The 24,755-nt window shown below is 43.0% G+C and overlaps 1 protein-coding gene across 1 annotated transcript in view; it reads right to left on the minus strand.

The window, feature by feature from the left end:
* LOC126176180 (juvenile hormone esterase-like) overlaps positions 1-6,617 on the minus strand; it is a 306,116-nt gene extending 299,499 nt beyond the window's left edge. Inside the window, exon 1 of the mRNA XM_049923321.1 lies at positions 6,405-6,617. Within this exon, the coding sequence (XP_049779278.1) occupies positions 6,405-6,617 (213 nt within the window). The remainder of the gene's footprint in view (positions 1-6,404) is intronic.
* Positions 6,618-24,755: the final 18,138 nt, after the last annotated feature.

Raw genomic sequence — 24,755 nt, forward strand, 5'->3', positions numbered from 1 at the left:
ACTTTTCGAGAAAAGCAGCAAATGGTGGATGGACACCCTGTACCTCAACGTAGTATGATAATCAGCCTCAATTTATTATGAACACCTTGAGATCTAGATTGAAACCGGCTGATTTAAAATTTTCTGATAGCTGCTGTACTCGTAAAACCTTGCATAATTTAAAGCCTGTGTTGGTGGTCGTAATTTACAGCCGGTCACCATATGCATACAAGATCGTAATCACAACATATGACTGAACAAATGTATATAACTGATCGTGGATGGCCTTTAAAAATTATTCTTCCAGTGGATAGCAAAATATTTTGTACATTGCATTCTCGAAACCTTCATACTGCATACTACGAGCATAATTATTAATTGTGGATAACAGCTGATTACTGGCCAAATGCAGAATTGTAGGTGAAAACGGAAAAATTATGATAAAATTAACTCTTCCTCTCGAAGAGCGTCTTATATACTAACCAGCAGGTAAAAATTGGTACGATTTATTGATAACGAACTCATAGGCTACTATGCGCTTACTTTGCAAATACTGCGCAGATTTCTTTATCTGCAATACACCAGTACACCGTACGCTATGCGGCGGAGAGAATGCGTAGTACTACTCCCTCAAAATTTACTTTTTTATATTATAAAGAAAAGAATGATTGCCGATAACTCACCTTGCAAACGATATCATCTGCAACTCTTCTTCTTATTCCGCGTTTTGTTTTGCATTTGTCTGAGCCAGTTATGCTAGTTTCACAATTCCATGATGAATGCCACTCTTCTTCTTAGAATATTCTATGACACTAATCCAAAATTATAAAGTTATCGGACTGACGAATAATTCGCGATAAATGGCTGGAGCTTATTTTTGTGACGTACTTCGATGATTACACAAAGTTAGTTTTCTTCCCATAATTATGTCCTCCGCGTGACTACATTTAAGTTGATATTTCAACTTAGGTAGCTGTGCGGTGATATTGCAGCTCAACTGAAGTATTTCGTTGATTACAGTGATTGAAGACTGAATGCTGAGTCAGTTATACAAGTACTTCTGTGTAACAATAGGTAGTAATGTGAAATGTAAAGGTCGTACAGGCGCAGTTGTAGGGAAAAGACGTAACACCTTCGAGTGAAACCCATGATACTGGGAAATCGCAGTATGTTCAGGAAAGACTTAATTAGAATACGGTTGAAGCCTTAGACTATAATGACTAGATGCACCGAGAGTGTACAAATAAAGGATAAACAAATGGTTGTTCCAAATGTTATTGACTTAAACAATAAGGATCTCCACCTGACAGACACACAAAGGAAATGGACTATATCGTGAATACCGATACAGGAAATTCTTAGAACCCATTTTCAAGTGGGAAACGACTTTAGTTAAGACTAATAGGATAAAATTAAACGTTTGTTACCTTAACATGTGTAAGCACATCCTTCCCCGCACCACGTACGACAGGAATGCGAAGAAGCAGCAAGAAATGATTAAATAAAATGTACTGTCTTGAATTTTACAGTGTTTTGAAAATGTTAATCCGGAGATTCGAGTCCTCCCTCGGGCATGGCTGTGTGCGTTGTCCTTAGCGTTAAGTTAGTTTAAATAGTGTGTAAGTCTAGGGACCGATGACCTCAGCAGTTTGATCCCTTAGGAGTTTACACACTTTTGAACATTTTTGAAAATGTTAATGCACACAAGTTTTACACACTATCTTCTTCGGGGGAGAGATGAACTTCTTTAGGTCACGTGTTATTTTATTAGCGAGCACCCACAGTTATTTACTGCCACAATGGCGACACGTTGGACGTTAAGAGTACCATTCGGCATTTGTCTTTTGATGATGCTGTGTTTCTCTCCACTGCCAACATGTTGTCACCAGTGCAACTAATAAGTGAGAATGCTTGCGTTTGACTAACAAAACTAGTCACATAAGGGGACGCCGATAAAAAATGTTGGGATTCTTTTTAATTTGGAGTCCCCTGCCCCCTTTGTGAGATTTGTCGAGATGTTGTTGGACCCTGCTCCCCCCCACTCCACCTTTCCCCTCACTTGAGGTTTACCCCATAGGCTGATAAAATATGTAAAAACGATTTTTTTATTTACTTTTAGGAACTAATTAAAACACATTAATAAAAGCCGGTCTTATTTGGGAAGTACATTAAACCTTTCTTTGTAATGTGATTAAGAACATTGTAAAGATGCTAACACTGTAATATTCGGACAGATAAGGAGGCAGACAGACTTGCCCACAAAAAGGCTCCAAGAAAACGGTATTAACCGTTTTGACGGATCCCCAAATGAATTATATATACATTAAATGTCCTGAGTCTTCACGTACTTCGCATATGAAAGAAAACATTGTTTGTAGCTTCCATTGACCATATGGTTACGTAGCTCTTCAGTCTCCTGGTTTATATGATAATTAAGAGAATGCTTGTCGACGCATTTTAGGTGATCTTGCTTCCACAAACTTCTTGCCCGCACGTGTCTTTCTGCTCGTCGACTTGCCACTTACCAGACACATCGTAAAAGTTATGGTAGAAGTTAATTTTGAACACAGTAAGATCGTCTTTATATGGGTTACAGTGTATCACGACTGACTCACTGACACGCTGTGATTTGCACCGGCGCGGCAGAGAACTCCCCAAATGAGACCCGACACTTGTCCTGCACGTGTTTCAAATCGGGGAATCCCCGGCATGCAGACACGTAAAGCATTCAGTTCAGTTCAGAGGGGCCATACAAACTGATCGGCACTTTATTTCGTCAGTGCTTCGATTTTGTAAAACAAAATTTTATGTCCTAATCATGCATATTCTCGGAATTAAAAAAGATTACCTGAGATTTTCATTGCAGTTCCCCTCTAAATGAGATTCGGTGAGATTTTTTCCGGGTCTCCCTCCCCTCTTTCATCCACCCCTCCCCTCATTTTGTCGAAAGTTGTGCTCCCTTTTTAATGACCCCGAAGTAGACAGAACGTTAAACTGTTACTCTTGCACAATAACTACAACTTAGCGACTTAGATCATGAAGGCTAGTGTCCGACGATACGGAAAACAGAATTTTAACTATAAAATTTATTTCATACAATACTCGTCTGTCTTTAAGGTTGAATAACAAGTACAGTATTTCAACCTTAAATATGGAATTGTTCTACCAAGACATAACGGAAGGACCCATAAATAAAAATACTCATATAAATTGTGTAATGATTGGGTTGGTCCTGTAGAGGAAGCCTCTTGGAAATACGAGTATAACTGCATACCCATCCAGGGTGGAACAACGACAATATTATGTGCGTGTATGTGTGTGTTTGTGTGTGTGTGCGTGTGTGTCTGAATGTTTTCGACGTTAGAAGAAGGCCTTTTGGCCCTTAGCTCACATGTTTAGCAATCCTTTCGTTGTGCCTGTCTGCGACTCAACGTCTCCTCTATGTAATGAGTAGCAATTTACACTTTCCATAATATTGTCGTTCCTAATTCTACATACATATTCCGTAAGACACCATGCGATGCATGATGGAGGGCACCTTTTTCCACAGCTTTCCGTTCGCTTACCTGCTGCACTAGCAAATATAGTGAGGGGGAAAATGACTATTTGCTTCCGACGGAATCCTGATTTTCTTTATCTTTATGTCGCTGTGGCTACGCATAATGTATGTCCATGTCAGTAAGATCGTTCTGCAGTCTTTCGCAAATGCCAATTCTCTAAACTCTCTCAACAGTATTTCACAAAATATCGTTTTTCCTCCAGAAATTTCCATTTAAGGTCATGGAGCATTTGTTCACGGAACATTTCCGTAATACTACCTGTAACAAACCTAGCTGCACGCCTCTGAATTGTTTCGACATCTTTCTTTGATCTGACCTGGTGGGAATCCCAAACACTGAAGAATTACTCGAGCATGGGTCTCGCAAGTGTTATGCTCGCGGTATCCGTTATAGATGACCTACACTTCCCGATAAGTTACATTATAAAGCGAAGTAAACCATTCACTTTCCCTACAACAGACTCGTTCCATTTCACATGGCCTTGCAACGTTGCAATGTTACGCTCAGATGTGTTTACAAGACGTGACTGTGTCAAGCAGCACGACATAAATACACTCATAAAACTCTCTGGCTTAGTCATCGCCTTAAGGGTGTTTATGAGTTATTGATAACGACTAAGGTATTAAAATCGGTGTACCCATTAAAGAAATTATTAGCATTGTTTCAAATAAACTTAATAGTTAAAAATAATGTGCTCATTGATGCTTTGAGCCGAACTCAAATAAATAGTGGGAACTAATGTATTCGTAATTTAAGTATGGGAATATGCTGAAGAAAGTTGAATTTAAATAACAGAGTAATATTTGCACTTCAGTGATCTGAAAGGCAAAGACCGTACAAAAGAACAATTTAAATTCTTACAACTTTTAAAAATACCACTTCCTCTCCGTTAGTATTACTTGAAGTCAGTTCTAGATATTTTTGTATCTCACCAATGTAAGTTATGTATTAGTTAGGCGAAAGTGATAACCTTTTGTTAAGGTAGTTATCAGCTTGTAAATACTTTATAAAATGCGTGACACAAAAATGCAGAATTTATTTTTGCTTCATTCCGACCGGTTTCGGTCAGAAACCATGATAACCGTCCTGTACGAAATACAAAACAAAAAGCATGTCAAAATGCAGAAAGAGAACGACCTGCAAGGTCACAAGATTTTTATTACTTAGAATGTAACAACAGGAAAATTACTTATGTCGAAAAATTAATCTTTAGCCAACATTACAAATCAAAACTGAAAGTACGGTTCATTTCGAACTTTACTAGTACGATATCTGTGTAAACAGCTACTCACTGAAAAGAACCAACACGAGACACATACTGGCATTACAGGGCCAGAACGCATAGTAATCAATTCGAAGACCAGCGATTACGTTGATATTACAATCGTAGGCAGGATGAAGATGATACTAATCATACGTCTCGTAACAAAACGGTATTCCACCCAAACATTTTCAAGAAGACAAATCAATAAATATTTAAAATTACATTAAATATTGGTTTTTATAGAATAAGTTACTCTACAATAGCAACATCCTTTGTCTAAACTAAAGACTAGCGTCTTTAGAATAAAATATAACGAAGGTATAAGAATGGCATAAACACCGCAATGCAAACATAAATTCATGCTAACATACATGGCTAAAGGCAATTAACTCAATTTACAGATTTTTTTAAGGAAAAGGTACCATCCAGTTACACAATAAATATTAAACCCACTATCTGAAATATCTTCAGGTAATCAAAAATTATCGTAGTCACAATCGCGTGGAACGGTAAGAACAGGTAAGACCTAAAGAAATCTGTAAATGGAGTAATACCTTTTGGCCATGTATGTTAGCATGAATTTATAATTGCAGTACCGTATTTACTCCATTCTGATAACTTCGTTATATTTTATTGTAAAGATGCTACTCTTCAGTCTTTATGACGACAAAGGATGTTGTTACTGCAGAGTAATTAACTGTATAAAAAATAAAAAACCCTTATGTAATGTAATTTTAAATGTTTATTAGTTTGTGTTCTTGAAAATGTTTGGTTGGAATACAAGGACATTCAGGCGCAAGTCTGCATGCAGTTAAAGTTGATGTTAGAGGAAGATCCGGAGTTTCTCTCACATGTAATCGCTGCTGATGAAACTTGGCTACATCATTGTGATCCTGAGAGCAAACAGCAAAGCTCAGTGTGGAAATCTCCTTCATCACGAACCCCCAAAAAAGCAAAAGTTGTTGCTTCTGCTGGGAAGTAACTATCCTCTCATTCTTTGATATCCATGGAATGGTTTATCAGCATGTCGTACCTGCACGCACATCAGTAACTGGACAATACTACAGGGATGTCCTGAAAATATTGCAAGTCCGTATCAGGCAAAAAAGACCACATTTCCTTCAAGCAGGCTGGATGCTGCACCACGATAACGCGCGACCGCATATTGCCAATGTTACTTAATAGCTTGCAAAAATCAACGTGAAGTGCATCCTTCACCCTCCCTATAGCTCGGATTTAGCCCCATGTGACTTATTTCTATTCCCTAGCATTAAGAAATGCCTTTCTGGGAGGCATTATCAATCATCAGAAGCAGTGGTGAAGGCTGTGGAGGCGATTTTGAAGGACATCTCAAAAAATGGTTTCCAGCATGTATTTGAAGACGGGCAGAAACGCTGGGACTAGTGCATCGCATTCATGGTAGACTACTTTGAGAAGGACCACCAAAACTATAAGGATGAGTAAAGGTATGCGGTCAAAAAAAAAAGTTATGATCATTCTTCATTGAACAGTCCTCGTGTTTTTACTGCATTGTTTCCTAATGTAATACCATCACTTGATGTAATTCGACTAAGTTCCATTACGCTTGCGGACATACGCACCTTGAAACGCAGCGACCCGACGGGGGGCTTGGCGTACGGCAGGTTGTAGAAAGCGAGCAGTGGGCGGCCGTTGGTAGTCGCCTGTCGGCGGCCTCGCACCGCGCCCTGCAGACTCCTCACCACCGGGAGCTCTGTGCCCCCAGCCTCCGCCCCCGCCGCCGCCAGCAGCAGCAGCCACAGCGCCGCCACACACCTCGCAGACCGCGAACCCATCGCTGACTGACACTTTGGCGTCTGATTGCTTGCGAGATACGGCCGGCTCAAGGCCGCTAACGTGCAAAAAGGTACCTCAGCCGCCGGACCGGTTACGTAACAGCGAGGCAGACGACACTCTCCCACTGTGATTCGTTAGCAGTTTACTGATAGCGGGTCTGACGCGCGCCTCGGCAAACTTTTTTCAACTTTTGCATCAAATCATCCGAATGAGTTACTACTGTCGGAGTACCAATCGCCAATGGAGCCGGCCGGTGTGGCCAAGCGGTTCTAGGCGCTTCAGTCTGGAACCGTGCGACCGCTACGGGCGCAGGTTCGAATCCTGCCCATGGATGTTTATATCTTAATATCTAAGTAAACTTAGTTAAACATCCGGCTAACATGTGCCGTGAATCGACAATGACTGCCGCCTGCACATTTATATCATCATTTAACCACACACACACGCACACTAACATTCATTCTATTCATTTTATCTAACAGATAAAAGAGGAAGGTTCCCATACACCAAGTGGGACAACATTGGGAGAGAGCACATGGTTCCAACTGTAACTTTAATTCGGGCAAGTCTCGTCTTCACGTTTAACTAACTCCGCGAGTTTTACTGGATATTATGAAGGAACAATTAAATCACACGCGTGAATTTACGTAGAAGAGCCAGCTCGATCACGAAATGTGATTACGTCGAGCTGAAGCTTCTCACCAAGAAATGCACGGGGTCTGCGGACCACGTGTTACCAATCTCTCCACAATCAGTAGTCAATAAACACATTTAAATAAAATACACTTTGCATATATACTTCACACTCACACTGAAATGCAAATTGAGCAATTCCGAGTATTACTCGGCAATAAGCGCCTGATCACTCTCAAGGGCAGTGAACACAAATTCCCATGAAATTACTTGGCAAAAGAAGTCATCTCCCTATCTCTCCTAATCGAGATGATTCTAGGAAATACCATAGTGGCTTTCCTCAGCAGGGAAGCTGCTTCCAAGTTCAAAGTGAACATGGAATTCTAAATCTTCGCTATCGGAGCGATAGAGCAGAGCGTGCTTACTCACCCAGGTCTTACTAGCAACAACCCCGATACGGTCTCCCTCGTCCGGGTCCACACATCGTGGCCGCAAGGACTCAGAGATACCGCACACGGTTATTTGCCAACCTAACGAGCGCTAATGACGCGCGTGGAGCTTATGCCTCTCTGGTCCAGTGCAGTCGCGCTCTACTAGATTCGAGGTTGGCTACACTTCCACTATGCCTATAGCACACCCACAGCCGACATCTCACGCATACCTCATCATACATTCGCATTCACACTTTGCTGACAATTACCGTATCTAATATTAAAATGATCGTCTATTTTTAAATAACCCTATCTTACTAATTATCATCAGGCTCTTCCCTGAGTGTCGGAAGGGCACTCAGGTGTCTTTAGTTGTGGGATCGAGCCATGTAGCGGCTTACATGGAGCCGTTACAACTGCCTTAGCTGCATTTACTCCTTTTTTATTGGATCACTATCGGTTTCATGGCACTAAAAGGCACATCTTCACGTGAACATCTACATAACAATAAACTCAGAAGGAATAACTCTGAGATACACACTAGTACGGTAAATTATTTTAAAATTTTTAATTAAAAAGAAAATATTAAAACTCTTACATGAGAATACCATGTTAGAGCTCACATAACTAAAACCCAGCCATAGCTTATTTCTGGAACGATTAGTGTGTCACCTCTTTCTCGTCCCCTCGCTTTGCGGCAGTGCGATTGGTCGCGATCGCCTATTATTTAAAAAAAAATCGCTTGTTGAAAGAAGTGACTGCTAGTCGTCTAAAATTAAAGTATACACTCCTGGAAATTGAAATAAGAACACCGTGAATTCATTGTCTCAGGAAGGGGAAACTTTATTGACACATTCCTGGGGTCAGATACATCACATGATCACACTGACAGAACCACATTCACATAGACACAGGCAACAGAGCATGCACAATGTCGGCACCAGTACAGTGTATATCCACCTTTCGCAGCAATGCAGGCTGCTATTCTCCCATGGAGACGATCGTAGAGATGCTGGATGTAGTCCTGTGGAACGGCTTGCCATGCCATTTCCACCTGGCGCCTCAGTTGGACCAGCGTTCGTGCTGGACGTGCAGACCGCGTGAGACGACGCTTCATCCAGTCCCAAACATGCTCAATGGGGGACAGATCCGGAGATCTTGCTGGCCAGGGTAGTCGACTTACACCTTCTAGAGCACGTTGGGTGGCACGGGATACATGCGGACGTGCATTGTCCTGTTGGAACAGCAAGTTCCCTTGCCGGTCTAGGAATGGTAGAACGATGGGTTCGATGACGGTTTGGATGTACCGTGCACTATTCAGTGTCCCCTCGACGATCACCAGTGGTGTACGGCCAGTGTAGGAGATCGCTCCCCACACCATGATGCCAGGTGTTGGCCCTGTGTGCCTCGGTCGTATGCAGTCCTGATTGTGGCGCTCACCTGCACGGCGCCAAACACGCATACGACCATCATTGGCACCAAGGCAGAAGCGACTCTCATCACTGAAGACGACACGTCTCCATTCGTCCCTCCATTCACGCCTGTCGCGACACCACTGGAGGCGGGCTGCACGATGTTGGGGCGTGAGCGGAAGACGGCCTAACGGTGTGCGGGACCGTAGCCCAGCTTCATGGAGACGGTTGCGAATGGTCCTCGCCGATACCCCAGGAGCAACAGTGTCCCTGATTTGCTGGGAAGTGGCGGTGCGGTCCCCTACGGCACTGCGTAGGATCCTACGGTCTTGGCGTGCATCCGTGCGTCGCTGCGGTCCGGTCCCAGGTCGACGGGCACGTGCACCTTCCGCCGACCACTGGCGACAACATCGATGTACTGTGGAGACCTCACGCCCCACGTGTTGAGCAATTCGGCGGTACGTCCACCCGGCCTCCCGCATGCCCACTATACGCCCTCGCTCAAAGTCCGTCAACTGCACATACGGTTCACGTCCACGCTGTCGCGGCATGCTACCAGTGTTAAAGACTGCGATGGAGCTCCGTATGCCACGGCAAACTGGCTGACACTGACGGCGGCGGTGCACAAATGCTGCGCAGCTAGCGCCATTCGACGGCCAACACCGCGGTTCCTGGTGTGTCCGCTGTGCCGTGCGTGTGATCATTGCTTGTACAGCCCTCTCGCAGTGTCCGGAGCAAGTATGGTGGGTCTGACACACCGGTGTCAATGTGTTCTTTTTTCCATTTTCAGGAGTGTATATTCGAAATGTTACGCTGATGGCTTTGCAAGGTTTTTCTTAATTTCTGACTTTGCGTATTATTTGAACAATTAATAAGTTGTAATATCACTGTGTCTCTGTCCTGTTGCCAGTGTTGGTTGTTTCGATGATTGGTAAATAAAGTGTGCTGTTGAGAATCCTTTATGGACTTGGTCATTTCATTCCGCGCTGTCCTGCTACCAACGTATCAAAAATATTAGAGCGGAAAACCTCTGAACCTTTCCACCCAACATTCATTGTCCGTCGGAACAAAACACCGCTAAAGGGCGGTATGTCATAGAATAAAACAGCCGGAGTCCAATATAGCTGATACGTCCTAAACAAATTGTTCCATAGTGATCCATAGGTAAGAAGAAAATAAATGAAAATCATTTAGACCCAATTTTGGGCCAGAACGAAAATCCAAGAAGCGGCTGTCACAAAATGATCACTAATACAGAGCACACAGCCGCCTCCCTTGTTAGCGATTCCGTATAGGTCGGGGAAACGGTAAATGCGGTTTTCGGGTTCTACTTTTCCGTCAATAGCTATTTACTTGATGTGTTTGGTCCAGGTAGAACATGCCTCCGTTTTGTGGCAATCACAACTTGATTTTTCATTCTGGCTCAAAATTTATTAGATCTTAAGAGTTTCCATTTATTTTCTCCTTACCAGTGGATCACTATGGCACGATTTGTTTAGCATCCATCCACTATATTGAAATCCGACTGTTTTATTCTAAGACATACAACCTTTTAGCGGGGTTTCGTTCCCACGGACAAGGAGTGTTGCGTAAAGAAATTCTGAGCTTTTCCGCTCCAATGTTTCAGTTATGTGGGCACTAAAATTTTGATATTCTACTGTAAATTTTTTTAATAATTTAAAACAAATTAGAATCTTAGCTTTTGGGTTTATTATTATACAGATGTTCACCTGAAGATGTGGCTTTTAGTGCCACGAAAGCGGTAATGATCCAATAATGAAGGACTAATTCCAGCTGAAACCAAGATGGCGAAGAAGTATGTCTCCATCTGCAGCTGAGTGGTCAAGGGGACGGACTCCTTTGTGAGGTACCCTGGTTAGATTTGCGATACTGCCAAAAATTTTTCCTTGACAGGAGACTACTACGGGTACACTCAGCCTTGTGAGGTCAAATGTGGAGGTACTCGACTGATTAGTAGCCAAGAGAAAGAAACCCGATGACAAGAGGGAAAGCGATACACTGACAACAAGCTGCTCCATAGCGGATCCGATGGAGTCTTTGGCAGAGGATGATACGGCGGTCAGTCGGAATCTATTGACACGAAGGCCAGAACGCAGAACTTGAAAGGAATCAAGCCACCGTCAGAGGACTTGTCGAACCTAAAAAATCGTTCGACAACGCAGTACTGTGCAGCATGTTTAAAATTCTCAGAAAAATAGGTGTATGGGATGTGCTGCGTTCGGCACTATGACCTAGGTTGGCAGCACCCGAACTGTTATTCTAGGTGGGCCATACTTCATGTTGACGCTGCTTCAGACTTCTGACAGAGAGAATGGCTTATCTGCGCGAGCGCAGCGCAGAAAAGGGAGTGACGGCACGTCTAGTTGAAACAGGTACTGCGACTAGGCACGAAGTTGTCGCTGATTGTGAAGGAACAGCCGACACGTATGTGTTTAGTTGGCTATGCGTAAGCGGATGGGATCGTGGGCTGTCGCACGGAGGACTGACTTGTGTATGCTTGGTACGAACGGACTATACGCTTACGGAATGTGAATAAGCCTGATGCACAGAAACCGAGAGTCGTGGCTGTGTCGGACATTCAGTTCCGTCAGGTACTGTGTTCTGATGGTTGTCACCATTTCATGGTTCTCCATTCTTATGGTATACTGTTACTTACTTAAAAGTGTTCTCAAGTATTTTATGTGTTGTGTGAGCTGTAGAGATTCAGTGGCATACATCTTCCGTTTCTGATGTTATAAATATTTCATTCAAACGTGTGTTGTCAGTTGTAACCGCAACGGTGCCTGCTTGTGAAGGTGGAAGGAAGATAGAAAATAGTCGTAATCACCTACCTCTTCCCAGTAGGGACTGAAATTAACCGAACAGTGCGTTTTGATTCCTGTTGTGATTTCATATTACTCCAGACTGGTGTTGGAGAAAAAGGCGAAGATACAGACGTAGCCCAACGTAATTTTGAAAAGGCGAGTGTGCGGTTGATTTAGTGTCGGACATCGTTTCTGAGAAACTGCAGATTCATCAAGGCAAGATAAAAGGTCTGGTAATTTGCTGATCAGCAGCTAGATCACGACAAATGCGGACGGGTTCCACGACAACACTTTTGCATTCCTTTTACGAATAGCTGCAAAGAAAGCTGGTAGCTACAAGAGATTAATTGGAAGAGATATATTTGGGTTGCCAAATGAATCACACGAAACAGCAAGACGCCTCTTTGTTGGCTCCAGAAACACTGTGAAGCTGCGCCTTCCTGTATTATCATAACCAGTATTACAGGTACTTATCAATACTTGTGGAATCTCTGGTCCATATATTTCATATTTCATAAACATCAGTATACTAGCTTACTTCTTAGATCATAAAACGCTTGTGTAGGACGCATGTTTCACTGAAACTTTGTAGTGCTTGGGTCTATCACTGGTCTGTTTCAGATACAGTATAAGAAATTGTATTCTGATTATCATATGATGGAAGTCGTAGGCTGATGATGTGTACTGATGTGACAAGTCATATGGGATACCCCTCAATATCGTGTGGGACCTCCTTTTGCCCGGCGTAGTCAGCAACTCGATTTGTGATGGACTCAACAAGTCGGTAGAAATCCCCTGCAGAAATATTGACCCATACTGCCTCTATCGTCATCCATAATTTTGAAAGGGTTGTCGGCGCAGGATGTTGTGCACTAAATGATCTCTTGATTACCTCCCACAAATGTTCGGTGCCATTGATGTCCGGCCATATGGGTGGCAAAATCATTCGCTCGAGTTGTCCAGAAAGTTCTTCAAACCATTCGCCCGGTGACAGGGGGCATTGGCATCCACAAAAATTTCTTCGTTGTTTTGAAACATGGAGTCCATGAATGGCTGCAGATGGTCTCCACGTAGCCAAATTTACCCATTTACATTCAGTGACCCTTTCAGTTGGGCGCAGGACCCAGTCCATTCCAGGTAAACACAGCCCACACCATTATCGAGCCACCACCAGCTTGCACGGTGCCTTGTGAACAACTTGTGCCGGCCGGTGTGGCCGTGCGGTTAAAGGCGCTTCAGTCTGGAACCGCGTGACCGCTACGGTCACAGGTTCGAATCCTGCCTCGGGCATGGATGTGTGTGATGTCCTTAGGTTAGTTAGGTTTAATTAGTTCTAAGTTCTAGGCGACTGATGACCTCAGAAGTTAAGTCGCATAGTGCTCAGAACCATTTGAACCATTTGAACAACTTGTGTCCATTGTAAGTAGGCTGATTAGGTTTTTATGTTGGTAACGCCATGTAGCGCTCTATATGAAAATCACTGATTGTGCTGTGTGAAGGCTGTGGTTGGTTTGCATTGTTGGAGTAATATTCGCCATTGTAGTGTTGGGCAGTTGGCTATTAACAGCGCGTAGCGTTGCGCAGTTGGAGGTGAGCCGCGAGCAGTGGTGGATGTGGGGTGAGAGATGGCGGAATTTTGAGAGCGGACGATCTGGACGTGTGTCCATCTGAAAGAGTAAATTTGTAATAGTGGATATCATGGACTGATATATATATATATATATATATATATATATATATATATATATATATATATATATATATATATATATATATAATGACTTTTGAACACTATTAAGGTAAATACATTGTTTGTTCTCTATCAAAATCTTTCTTTTGCTAACAATGCCTACCAGTAGTTAGTGCCTTCAGTAGATTGAATCTTTTATTTAGCTGGCAGTAGTGGCGCTCGCTGTATTGCAGTAGTTCGAGTAACGAAGATTTTTGTGAGGTAAGTAATTTGTGAAACGTATAGGTTAATTTAGTAAGGGCCATTCTATTGTAGGGATTATTGAAAGTCAGATTGCGTTGCGATAAAAAGTATTGTGTGTCAGTTTAAGCACAGTCAGGTATAATTTTTCTAAGGAGACATTTCATACCATGACTTCAGGGGATGTGCGCCATACTCGCACTGTACCATCAGCTCTGACCAACCGAAATTCGGACACACCTGATGAAGACGCGATTTTCAAATCGTCCAGGGTCCAATAGAGACGCTGCAGGTGATGTCATGCTGTTGGCAAAGACACCCGCGTCGGTCTTCTGCTGGCACACTTCATCAACGCCAAATATAGCCACACTGTCCTAACGGATACGTTCATCGTTCGTCCCACATTGATTTCTGTGGTTGTTTCACGCTGTGCTGTTTTCCGTTAGCGCTGTCAATCTACCACATGCCGCTACTCTAGGTTGTTAAGCACAGGTCGTCGGCCACTGCGCTGTCCATGGTGAGAGGCAATGCCTGGAATTTGCTAATCTCGGCACACTCTTGACAATGTGGAACTCGGAATGTTGTTGTTGTTGTGGTCTTCAGTCCCGAGACTGGTTTGATGCAGCTCTCCATGCAACTCTATCCTGTGCAAGCTTCTTCATCTCCCAGTACCTACTGCAACCTACATCCTTCTGAATCTGCTTAGTGTATTCATCTCTTGGTCTCCCCCTACGATTTTTACTCTCCACGCTGCCCTACAATACTAAATTGGAGATCCCTTGATGCCTCAGAACATGTCCTACCAACCGATCCCTTCTTCTAGTCAAGTTGTGCCACAAACTTCTCTTCTCCCCAATCCTATTCAATACTTCCTCATTAGTTATGTGATCTACCCATCTAATCTTCAGCATTCTTCTGTAGCAGCATTTCGAAAGCTTCTATTCTCTTCTTGTCCAAACTAATTACCGTCCATGTTTCACTTCCATACATGGCTACACTCCATACAAATACTTTCAGAAACGACTTCCTGACACTTAAATCTATACTCGATGTTAACAAATTTCTCTTCTTCAGAAACGCTTTCCTTGCCATTGCCAGTCTACATTTTATATCCTCTCTACTTCGACCATCATCAGTTATTTTGCTCCCCAAATAGCAAAACTCCTTTACTACTTTAAGTGTCTCATTTCCTAAGCTAATTCCCTCAGCATCACCCGACTTAATTCGACTACATTCCATTATCCTCGTTTTGCTTTTGTTGATGTTCATCTTATATCCTCCCTTCAAGACACCATCCATTCCGTTCAACTGCTCTTCCAAGTCCTTTGCTGTCTCTGACAGAATTACAATGTCATCGGCGAACCTCAAAGTTTGTATTTCTTCTCCATGGATTTTAATACCTACACCAAATTTTTCTTTTGTTTCCTTTACTGCTTGCTCAATATACAGATTGAATAACATCGGGGAGAGGCTACAACCCTGTCTTACTCCCTTCCCCACCACTGCTTCCCTTTCATGTCCCTCGACTCTTATAACTGCCATCTGGTTTCTGTAAAACTTCTAAATAGCCTTTCGCTCCCTGTATTTTGCCCCTGCCACCTTTCGAATTTGAAAGAGAGTATTCCAGTCAACATTGTCAAAAGCTTTCTCTAAGTCTACAAATGCTAGAAACGTAGGTTTGCTTTTCCTTAATCTTTCTTCTAAGAAAAGTCGTAAGGTCAGTATTGCCTCACGTGTTCCAGTATTTCTACGGAATCCAAACTGATCTTCCCCGAGGTCGGCTTCTACTAGTTTTTCCATTCGTCTGTAAAGAATTCGTGTTAGTATTTTGCAGCTGTGGCTTATTAAACTGATTGTTCAGTAATTTTCACATCTTTCAACACCTGCTTTCTTTGGGATTGGAATTATTATATTCTTCTTGAAGTCTGAGGGTATTTCGCCTGTTTCATACATCTTGCTCACCAGATGGTAGGGTTTTGTCAGGACTGGCTCTCCCAAGGCCGTCAGTAGTTCCAATGGAATGTTGTCTACTCCGGGGGTCTTGTTTCGACTCAGGTCTTTAAGTGCTCTGTCAAACTCTTCACGCAGTATCGTATCTCCCATTTCATCTTCATCTACATCCTCTTCCATTTCCATATTATTGTCCTCAAGTACATCGCCCTTGTATAGACCCTCTATATACTCCTTCCACCCTTCTGCTTTCCCTTCTTTGCTTAGAAGTGGGTTTCCATCTGAGCTCTTGATGTTCATACAAGTGGTTCTCTTATCTCCAAAGGTCTCTTTAATTTTCCTGTAGGCAGTATCTATCTTACCCCTAGTGAGATAAGCCTCTACATCCTTACATTTGTCCTCTAGCCATCCCTGCTTAGCAATTTTGCACTTCCTGTCGATCTCATTTTTGAGACGTTTGTATTCCTTTTTGCCTGCTTCATTTACTGCATTTTTATATTTTCTCCTTTCATCAATTAAATTCAATATTTCTTCTGTTACCCAAGGATTTCTACTAGACCTCGTCTTTTTACCTACTTGATCCTCTGCTGCCTTCACTACTTCATCCCTCAAAGCTACCCATTCTACTTCTACTGTATTTCTTTCCCGCATTCCTGTCAATTGTTCCCTTATGCTCTCCCTGAAACTCGGTACAACCTCTGGTTCTTTCAGTCTATCCAGGTCCCATCTCCTTAAATTCCCACCTTTTTGCAGTTTCTTCAGTTTTAATCTACAAGCCATAACCAATAAATTGTGGTCAGAGTCCACATCTGCCCCTGGAAATGTCTTACAATTTAAAACCTGGTTCCTAAATCTCTGTCTTACCATTATATAATCTATCTGATACCTTTTAGTATCTCCAGGGTTCTTCCATGTATACAACCTTCTATCATGATTCTTAAACCAAGTGTTAGCTATGCTTAAGTTGTGCTCTGTGCAAAATTCTACCAGGCGGCTTCCTCTTTCATTTCTTAGCCCCAATCCATATTCACCTACTACGTTTCCTTCTCTCCCTTTTCCTACACTCGAATTCCAGTCACCCATGACTATTAAATTTTCGTCTCCCTTCACTATCTGAATAATTTCTTTTATTTCATCATACATTTCTTCAATTTCTTCGTCATCTGCAGAGCTAGTTGGCATATAAACTTGTACTACTGTAGTAGGTGTGGGCTTCGTATCTATCTTGGCCACAATAATGCGTTCACTATGGTGTTTGCAGTAGCTTACCAGCATTCCTATTTTCCTATTCATTATTGAAGCTACTCCTGCATTACCCCTATTTGACTTTGTGTTTATAAGCCTGTAGTCACCTGACCAGAAGTCTTGTTCCTCCTGCCACCGAACTTCACTAATTCCCACTATATCTAACTTTAATCTATCCATTTCCCTTTTTAAATTTTCTAAGCTACCTGCCCGATTAAGGGATCTGACATTCCACGCTCCGATTCGTAGAACGCCAGTTTTCTTTCTCCTGATAACGACATCCTCTTGAGTAGTCCCCGCCCGGAGATCCGAATGGGGGACTATTTTACCTCCGGAATATTTTACCCAAGAAGACGCCATCATCATTTAATCATACAGTAAAGCTGCATGCCCTCGGGAAAAATTACGGCCGTAGTTTCCCCTTGCTTTCAGCCGTTCGCAGTACCAGCACAGCAAGGCCGTTTTGGTTATTGTTAAAAGGCCAGATCAGTCAATCATCCAGACTGTTGCCCTTGCAACTACTGAAAAGACTGCTGCCCCTCTTCAGGTACCACACGTTTGTCTGGTGTCTCAGCAGATACCTCTCCGTTGTGGTTGTACCTACGGTATGGCTATCTGTATCGCCGAGGCACGCAAGCCTCCCCACCAACGGCAAGGTCCATGGTTCATGGGGGGGGGGGGGGGAGAACTCAGAATATTGAATTAAATATTTAATTTGAACTGGGAATATTGAATTAAATATTTCCGAAATGAGTGTCCCATGCGTCTAGCTCCAACTACCATTCCGTGCTCAAAGAGTGTTAATTCCTGTCGCGCGTCCAGAATCACATCGGCAACCTTTTGAAATGAATCACCTGAATACAAATAACAGCCCCGCCAACGCACTGCCTTTTATACCTAGCGTACGCGATGATACCGCAATCTGTACATGTGCGTACCGTTAACCCATAATTTTTGTCATCCGTATAACGATGATGATGATGATGACAATGATGACGATGATGATGGTTTGTGGGGCGCTCAACATAGTGATCATGAGCGCCAGTGCAAGTTCCACATGTTTCCAGTTCCAGTCTCGGCACTTCTGGAATGATGATGACATGATGTGGACACAACAAACACCCAGATCCACATAATGGCGCAGGTCTCGAACCTAAACTAGCTATGGAAAAAGACAAGGAAGCGTTACAAGTATTACTTCTATTCTTTGTTCACTCGTGGATACTATATCAAGAAATTTCGAATGTTTATCAGTGAGTTAAGTAATGTCTAAAGAGCTCTGTACAACTTACGGATATCCTTGTAGTGGTTCAGCGAGAGTAAACTCTTGTGTAACTGTCTGGAAAATATATGTGAACTTGTAACATTAGTGTTTTTAATTATGTATGTTTTGGACTTTCAATAAGGTTAGGAGTTTGTGCAGAGTAAGCTGTCCAAAAAATTATTTTACGTCAGTAATTTATGCTAATTGTCATGTCAAGGTTTCCTTGGGAAGCGCATAAACTGAGTCTAATTCTTGTGCCCCTGAAAGTTACTTAAATTTTAATTTCTGTAGATCCGTTAGGTTGGAATAAGACATTGTCAGGTTCGTTCATTTGATCAATATTGAAAGTCTGCTTATTTCTGGATTCGGATACTGAATAATTACCAAGGTACAGCTTTGTTAATTTGCTAATTGTTTGGATTGCGAGAAAACTTTAAGAGAAATGGCTGTATAGAGCACAGGTCGTAAATCCGTTAGAACTATATGAGAATATTAATAAATGTGCCAGGTATTAATGTAGCTGGCAGGCCGGTGTGGCCGAGCGATTCTAGGCGTTTCAGTCTGGAACCGCGCTGCTGCTACGACCGCAGGTTCGAATTCTGCCTCGGGCATGGATGTGTGTGATGTCCTTAGGTTAGTTAGGTTTAAGTAGTTCTAAGTTCTAGGGGACTGATGACCTCAGATGTTAAGTCCCATAGTGCTCAGAGCCATTTGAACCATATTAATGTAGCTGACACTCAGTCGTCTCCTCCCTTTCTTGTCCTATGGCTCCTGTGAACGCTACAATACAAAAACGAGTAATATAAAACATGTACAAGAGCAAGAGGAGGGAATGAATCTAAGGTAAAGAGAGTAATACTTGGATCAAGAAGGGCATAAGACTGGGTGCAGTCATTCTTCTTTCCTACTCTTCATCGAATAGACATTGGCGGAAATGAAAGGAAGGTTCATGTGAAGGATTAAAATGTAGGGTAAAAGTATATCGATCACATAATTTCGTAATGACACTCCTATATCAGTGAAGGAGAGGAAGAATCACAAGACTTTTTGAATCGAATTAATAAACTAATGATAGTAAACCAAAGAAATAGAGTAGCAACAAATAGCAAAATAAAGAAACGTGCTAGCAAAAAACTTAACATAACTTGGAACATAGTAGAAGATAAAGTTAAGGAAGTCAGTAAAAATCACTACAGAAAGAAATTCTTACAAAATTCATGACTATTCACATTCAAGTGTAAGTAATCGGAGAACCGAATTTTGAGATTTTGTGCGGCGCTTCGAAAGATTTTATAAGAACTGCATTCTCCAGCTCTTGTTTTCAACTCGGTGATTCTTACTGGGTAAGTTGTGTACAATTTGTTTTTGAGATAGCCGGACAAGCAAAAACGTAATGTATATCCACAAATCTTGTAATCTTTTGAGCCAGCGAATATGTGTCAATCTGAAATTACGTGACTATCAAAGAGCTGTCGAACGGTTGTTGTTGACGCTAAAACAATATACACAAATATTCAGTTATTTTATAAGATTTCAAAATAGTGTCATGATTGGCTACTTTTTTTTAAAGGTTCAGAAGAGTAAACTGGTGCCCTCCACAAAACGAAATAAACGTAAATAGGTAGAACTCTTGAGTTGATCTGTGTCTGCGTAAAATGATTATTACTTCCCCATCCCACACAGAGACATAAGTAAAGAAAAGGAGTCGTCAGAATTTCCATTACAGCTTTCAAAATTTTCTCGCGACACCTTTCACGACAAACAGCAAGATGACCTAATATTTGTAGTACTGCCAGGATGGAATGTTATGTTTTCTATGCTTTTAGAACAACTAAAAGCCAATCAACTGTGAGTACATGAGAGATTATGGTACGACCAAATACCCACCAAAATAGAATCGCAGTAATTTCGCGAATTCCAATAGTAATAATACTGAGTTTGTAAGTTCATATTTTCATGTCTCTTAATAACAGCCACCTTTATCTTTGTAGATGACGTATTGTATGCCGAAAAAAAGAAAAACAACCATATAAATCTGTACTGACTTTAAAGTAAAAACGTATTGTAAATTTATTCACACAACACCAGGAGACAAAGTGTCCACACATGGTGACTTGTTTCCGTAATTTATTGTAAACGTGGTAAATTTTCCATGTTATAATAAAGAAACTCACCGACGATGGTGGTATTTCGATGAAACTAGTTTGCGGAAGCGAATCAACAAAGTGTTTTGAATCAAGGCAGACTCACAGTTTCATAATATCCTATTCAGTATCCTATGATATCGATGTCACAGCTGGAATCGATCAACTCACACAAATACCTGTGTATAACAGCTTGTAAGGACATGAAATGGAAAGATCACATACTCAGCCGTGGATGAAGCAGGAGACAGACAGCGATTCATTGATAGAATACTAAGAAAATGCAGTCAGTCTGTAAGGTAGACTGTATACATAACACTCGTGTATTTACACTTCTACAATTACACCTGTACTCCGGAAGTCACCATACGGTGTGTTGCGGAGGGCACTTTGTGTACGTGTAACTTTCCCCTTTCTCTTTCTCAGACTGGTATATTTCGCGGGCAGAACGATTGCTGCTAAGCCTCCGTGTGGGCTCAAATCGCACTGATTTTATCTTTGTCTTTTACCGAGGTGTACTTACCAGGAATAATATATTGGTTGACAAAAATGGTTCAAATGGCTCTAAGCACTATGGGACTTAACATCTAAGGTCATCAGTCCCCTAGACTTAGAACTACTCAAACGGAACTAACCTTAGGATATAACTCACATCCATGCCCGAGGCAGGATTCGAACCTGCGACCATAGCAGCCGCGTGGTTGCGGACTGAAACGCCTAGAACCGCACGACCACTGCGGTCGGCTATAGGTTGATTCTCTGAGGAAGGTACGCCCCCTGAATTTTACTGGAATATTACACAATGGTACTGAACCCCTCTACTGCATCGTCTGCCATTGAAGTTACTAGAGCATGTAAAGCTTTCACGCTTATTAAATAAATCTATAACGAAACAAGCTGCTCTTCTTTGCATCTTATCTGTTTTCTCTATCAGTCGTATCTGGTAGGGATCTCGTACTGACGAGCAGTATGCTAGTATTGGCCGAACGATCGTTTTGTAAGCTACCTCCTTTGTCGATGGATTACATTTGATCTACACTCCTGGAAATGGAAAAAAGAACACATTGACACCGGTGTGTCAGACCCACCATACTTGCTCCGGACACTGCGAGAGGGCTGTACAAGCAATGATCACACGCACGGCACAGCGGACACACCAGGAACCGCCGTGTTGGCCGTCGAATGGCGCTAGCTGCGCAGCATTTGTGCACCGCCGCCGTCAGTGTCAGCCAGTTTGCCGCGGCATACGGAGCTCCATCGCAGTCTTTAACACTGGTACCATGCCGCGACAGCGTGGACGTGAACCTTATGTGCAGTTGACGGACTTTGAGCGAGGGCGTATAGTGGGCATGCGGGAGGCCGGGTGGACGTACCGCCGAATTGCTCAACACGTGGGGCGTGAGGTCTCCACAGTACATCGATGTTGTCGCCAGTGGTCGGCGGAAGGTACACGTGCCCGTCGACCTGGGACCGGACCGCAGCGACACACGGATGCGCGCCAAGACCGTAGGATCCTACGCAGTGCCGTAGGGGACCGCACCACCACGTCCCAGCAAATTAGGGACACTGTTGCTCCTGGGGTATCGGCGAGGACCATTCGCAACTGTCTCCATGAAGCTGGGCTACGGTCCCGCACACCGTTAGGCCGTCTTCCGCTCACGCCCCAACATCGTGCAGCCCGCCTCCAGTGGTGTCGCGACAGGCGTGAATGGAGGGACGAATGGAGACGTGTCGTCTTCAGCGATGAGAGTCGCTTCTGCCTTGGTGCCAATGATGGTCGTATGCGTGTTTGGCGCCGTGCAGGTGAGCGCCACAATCAGGACTGCATACGACCGAGGCACACAGGGCCAACACCCGGCATCATGGTGTGGGGAGCGATCTCCTACACTGGCCGTACACCACTGGTGATCGTCGAGGGGACACTGAATAGTGCACGGTACATCCAAACCGTCATCGAACCCATCGTTCTACCATTCCTAGAGCGGCAAGGGAACTTGCTGTTCCAACAGGACAATGCACGTCCGCATGTATCCCGTGCCACCCAACGTGCTCTAGAAGGTGTAAGTCAACTACCCTGGCCAGCAAGATCTCCGGATCTGTCCCCCATTGAGCATGTTTGGGACTGGATGAAGCGTCGTCTCACGCGGTCTGCACGTCCAGCACGAACGCTGGTCCAACTGAGGCGCCAGGTGGAAATGGCATGGCAAGCCGTTCCACAGGACTACATCCAGCATCTCTACGATCGTCTCCATGGGAGAATAGCAGCCTGCATTGCTGCGAAAGGTGGATATACACTAGTACTAGTACTAGTGCCGACATTGTGCATGCTCTGTTGCCTGTGTCTATGTGCCTGTGGTTCTGTCAGTGTGATCATGTGATGTATCTGACCCCAGGAATGTGTCAATAAAGTTTCCCCTTCCTGGGACAATGAATTCACGGTGTTCTTATTTCAATTTCCAGGAGTGTATATCGATACTCGCAGTGTAACTTACAGCGCCTGGCGGAATGTACCCCGTACCACTACTAGGCATTGTATTACGTTTCCTGTTCAATGCGCAAATTGAAGAGCAAAAAGCGACTGTCTGTATGCCTCCGTATGAGCCCTAATTTCTCGTATCATGTCTTCGTGGTCCAAGCGCGCAATGCACTTTGGAGTCAGTGGAATCGTTTGCAGTCAGCTTCAAATGCCGGTTCTCTAAATTTTCCCAAAAGTTTTTCTCGGGGAGAACGTCGTCTTCCCTCCAGGGATTCTCATTTGAGCTCCCAAAGCAACTCCATAACACTTGCATATTCTTCGAACCTACCAGTAACAAAAATAGCAGCCAGCCCTTTGAATTGCTTCGATGTATTCCTTCAATCCGATCTGGTGCGGATCCCAAACACTCGAGTAGTACCTACTCAAGAATAGGCTGCACTAGCGTCCTATATTCGGTCTCCTTTACAGATGAACTACACTTTCCTAAAATTCTTGCAATAAACCGAAATGGACCTTTCCTACCAGAATCCTTAAATGCACGTTTCACTCCATATCGCTTTGCAACGTTATGCCCAGATATTTAAACGACCTGGCTGTTAAGCAGAACACTACTAATACCGTAACTGAGCATTATGGGTTTGTTTCTTCTATTCATCCGCATGAACTTAAATTTTTCTACATTTAGACCTAACTGCCATTCATCACACCAACTGGACATTTTGTCTAAGTCGTCCTTGTACGGTCACTCATCGTCGACATCTTATCATACACCACAGCATCACCAGCAAACAACCATAGATTGCTGCCCACTCTGTCAGCCAAATCATTTATGTGTATAGAGAATAATAGTGACGTATCACACTTACCGGGTCACTCCTGACGTTACCCATGTCTCTGATGAACGCTCGCCATCGAGGAGAACGTATTGAGTTCTATGAACCTCAGAAGTCTTCGAGCGATTCACATATCTGTGAACCTGTTACATATGCTCGTACTTCTTTAACAGCCTGTAATGGCACATCGTGCCAAACGCTTTCCGGAAATATGGAATCTGCCTATTTCTTTCATCCATAATTCGCAGTATATCATGTGAGAAAAGGGCGACCTGAGATTCTCTCCAGTAATCCTTGTAAAAGAGTGCTGATTCGCGGACATGATCTTCTCGGTAGCAAACTGAAATTAGGGGTTTTGGTCAGTAATTTTGCACGCCATTCTTTTGTCCTTCTTATGATGCGTTGTGCAACAAGCCTCCCCCCCCCCCACCCCCTCCCTCTCCAGGTGAATGGGCTGCCTGATCACTCGGATATAAGGCGACGCGACAGAATTTCGTCTGCAGTCGCCGCTGCCTCCCAAGGCGCGACCTTAGCGCAGCTGCGGCGCCAGCGGCAACGGGATGGATAGAAGCGCAGTCGAATTGAATCAGACTTTGAACTACTTAGATATTTTACTACAAGAAGGAAATGACACGGTAATACTGTCATGACTCCTCAACTTGATTATGAAGAAGAAGAAGATAAATAATATTTTTCCGGCACATGACAGTTTGTAACATTTTGATTGACAGGCACCTTGTAAAAGACGACACCAAAATCAGAATTTACTTTAGGTTAGTTTGCACATATGTTTGCACCTTACAGGGAAAAAGTACAACCTGTTTAAGAAATCCATCAGTTCAGCTGAAAAACTCGCAGTGACGCTCAATTTTTGCTGTAATTAATAAATTTTGGTACAAAATTATTACAATAATTTTTCTCTTTGTCACAGTACTAACATTTTAACAACACATAACGTTTTAACACATCATGGAACGTTAAGTGTTTCCTCATT

The sequence above is a fragment of the Schistocerca cancellata genome, chromosome 3 (genome assembly GCF_023864275.1).
Source record: "Schistocerca cancellata isolate TAMUIC-IGC-003103 chromosome 3, iqSchCanc2.1, whole genome shotgun sequence".
Classification (NCBI taxonomy): domain Eukaryota; kingdom Metazoa; phylum Arthropoda; class Insecta; order Orthoptera; family Acrididae; genus Schistocerca; species Schistocerca cancellata.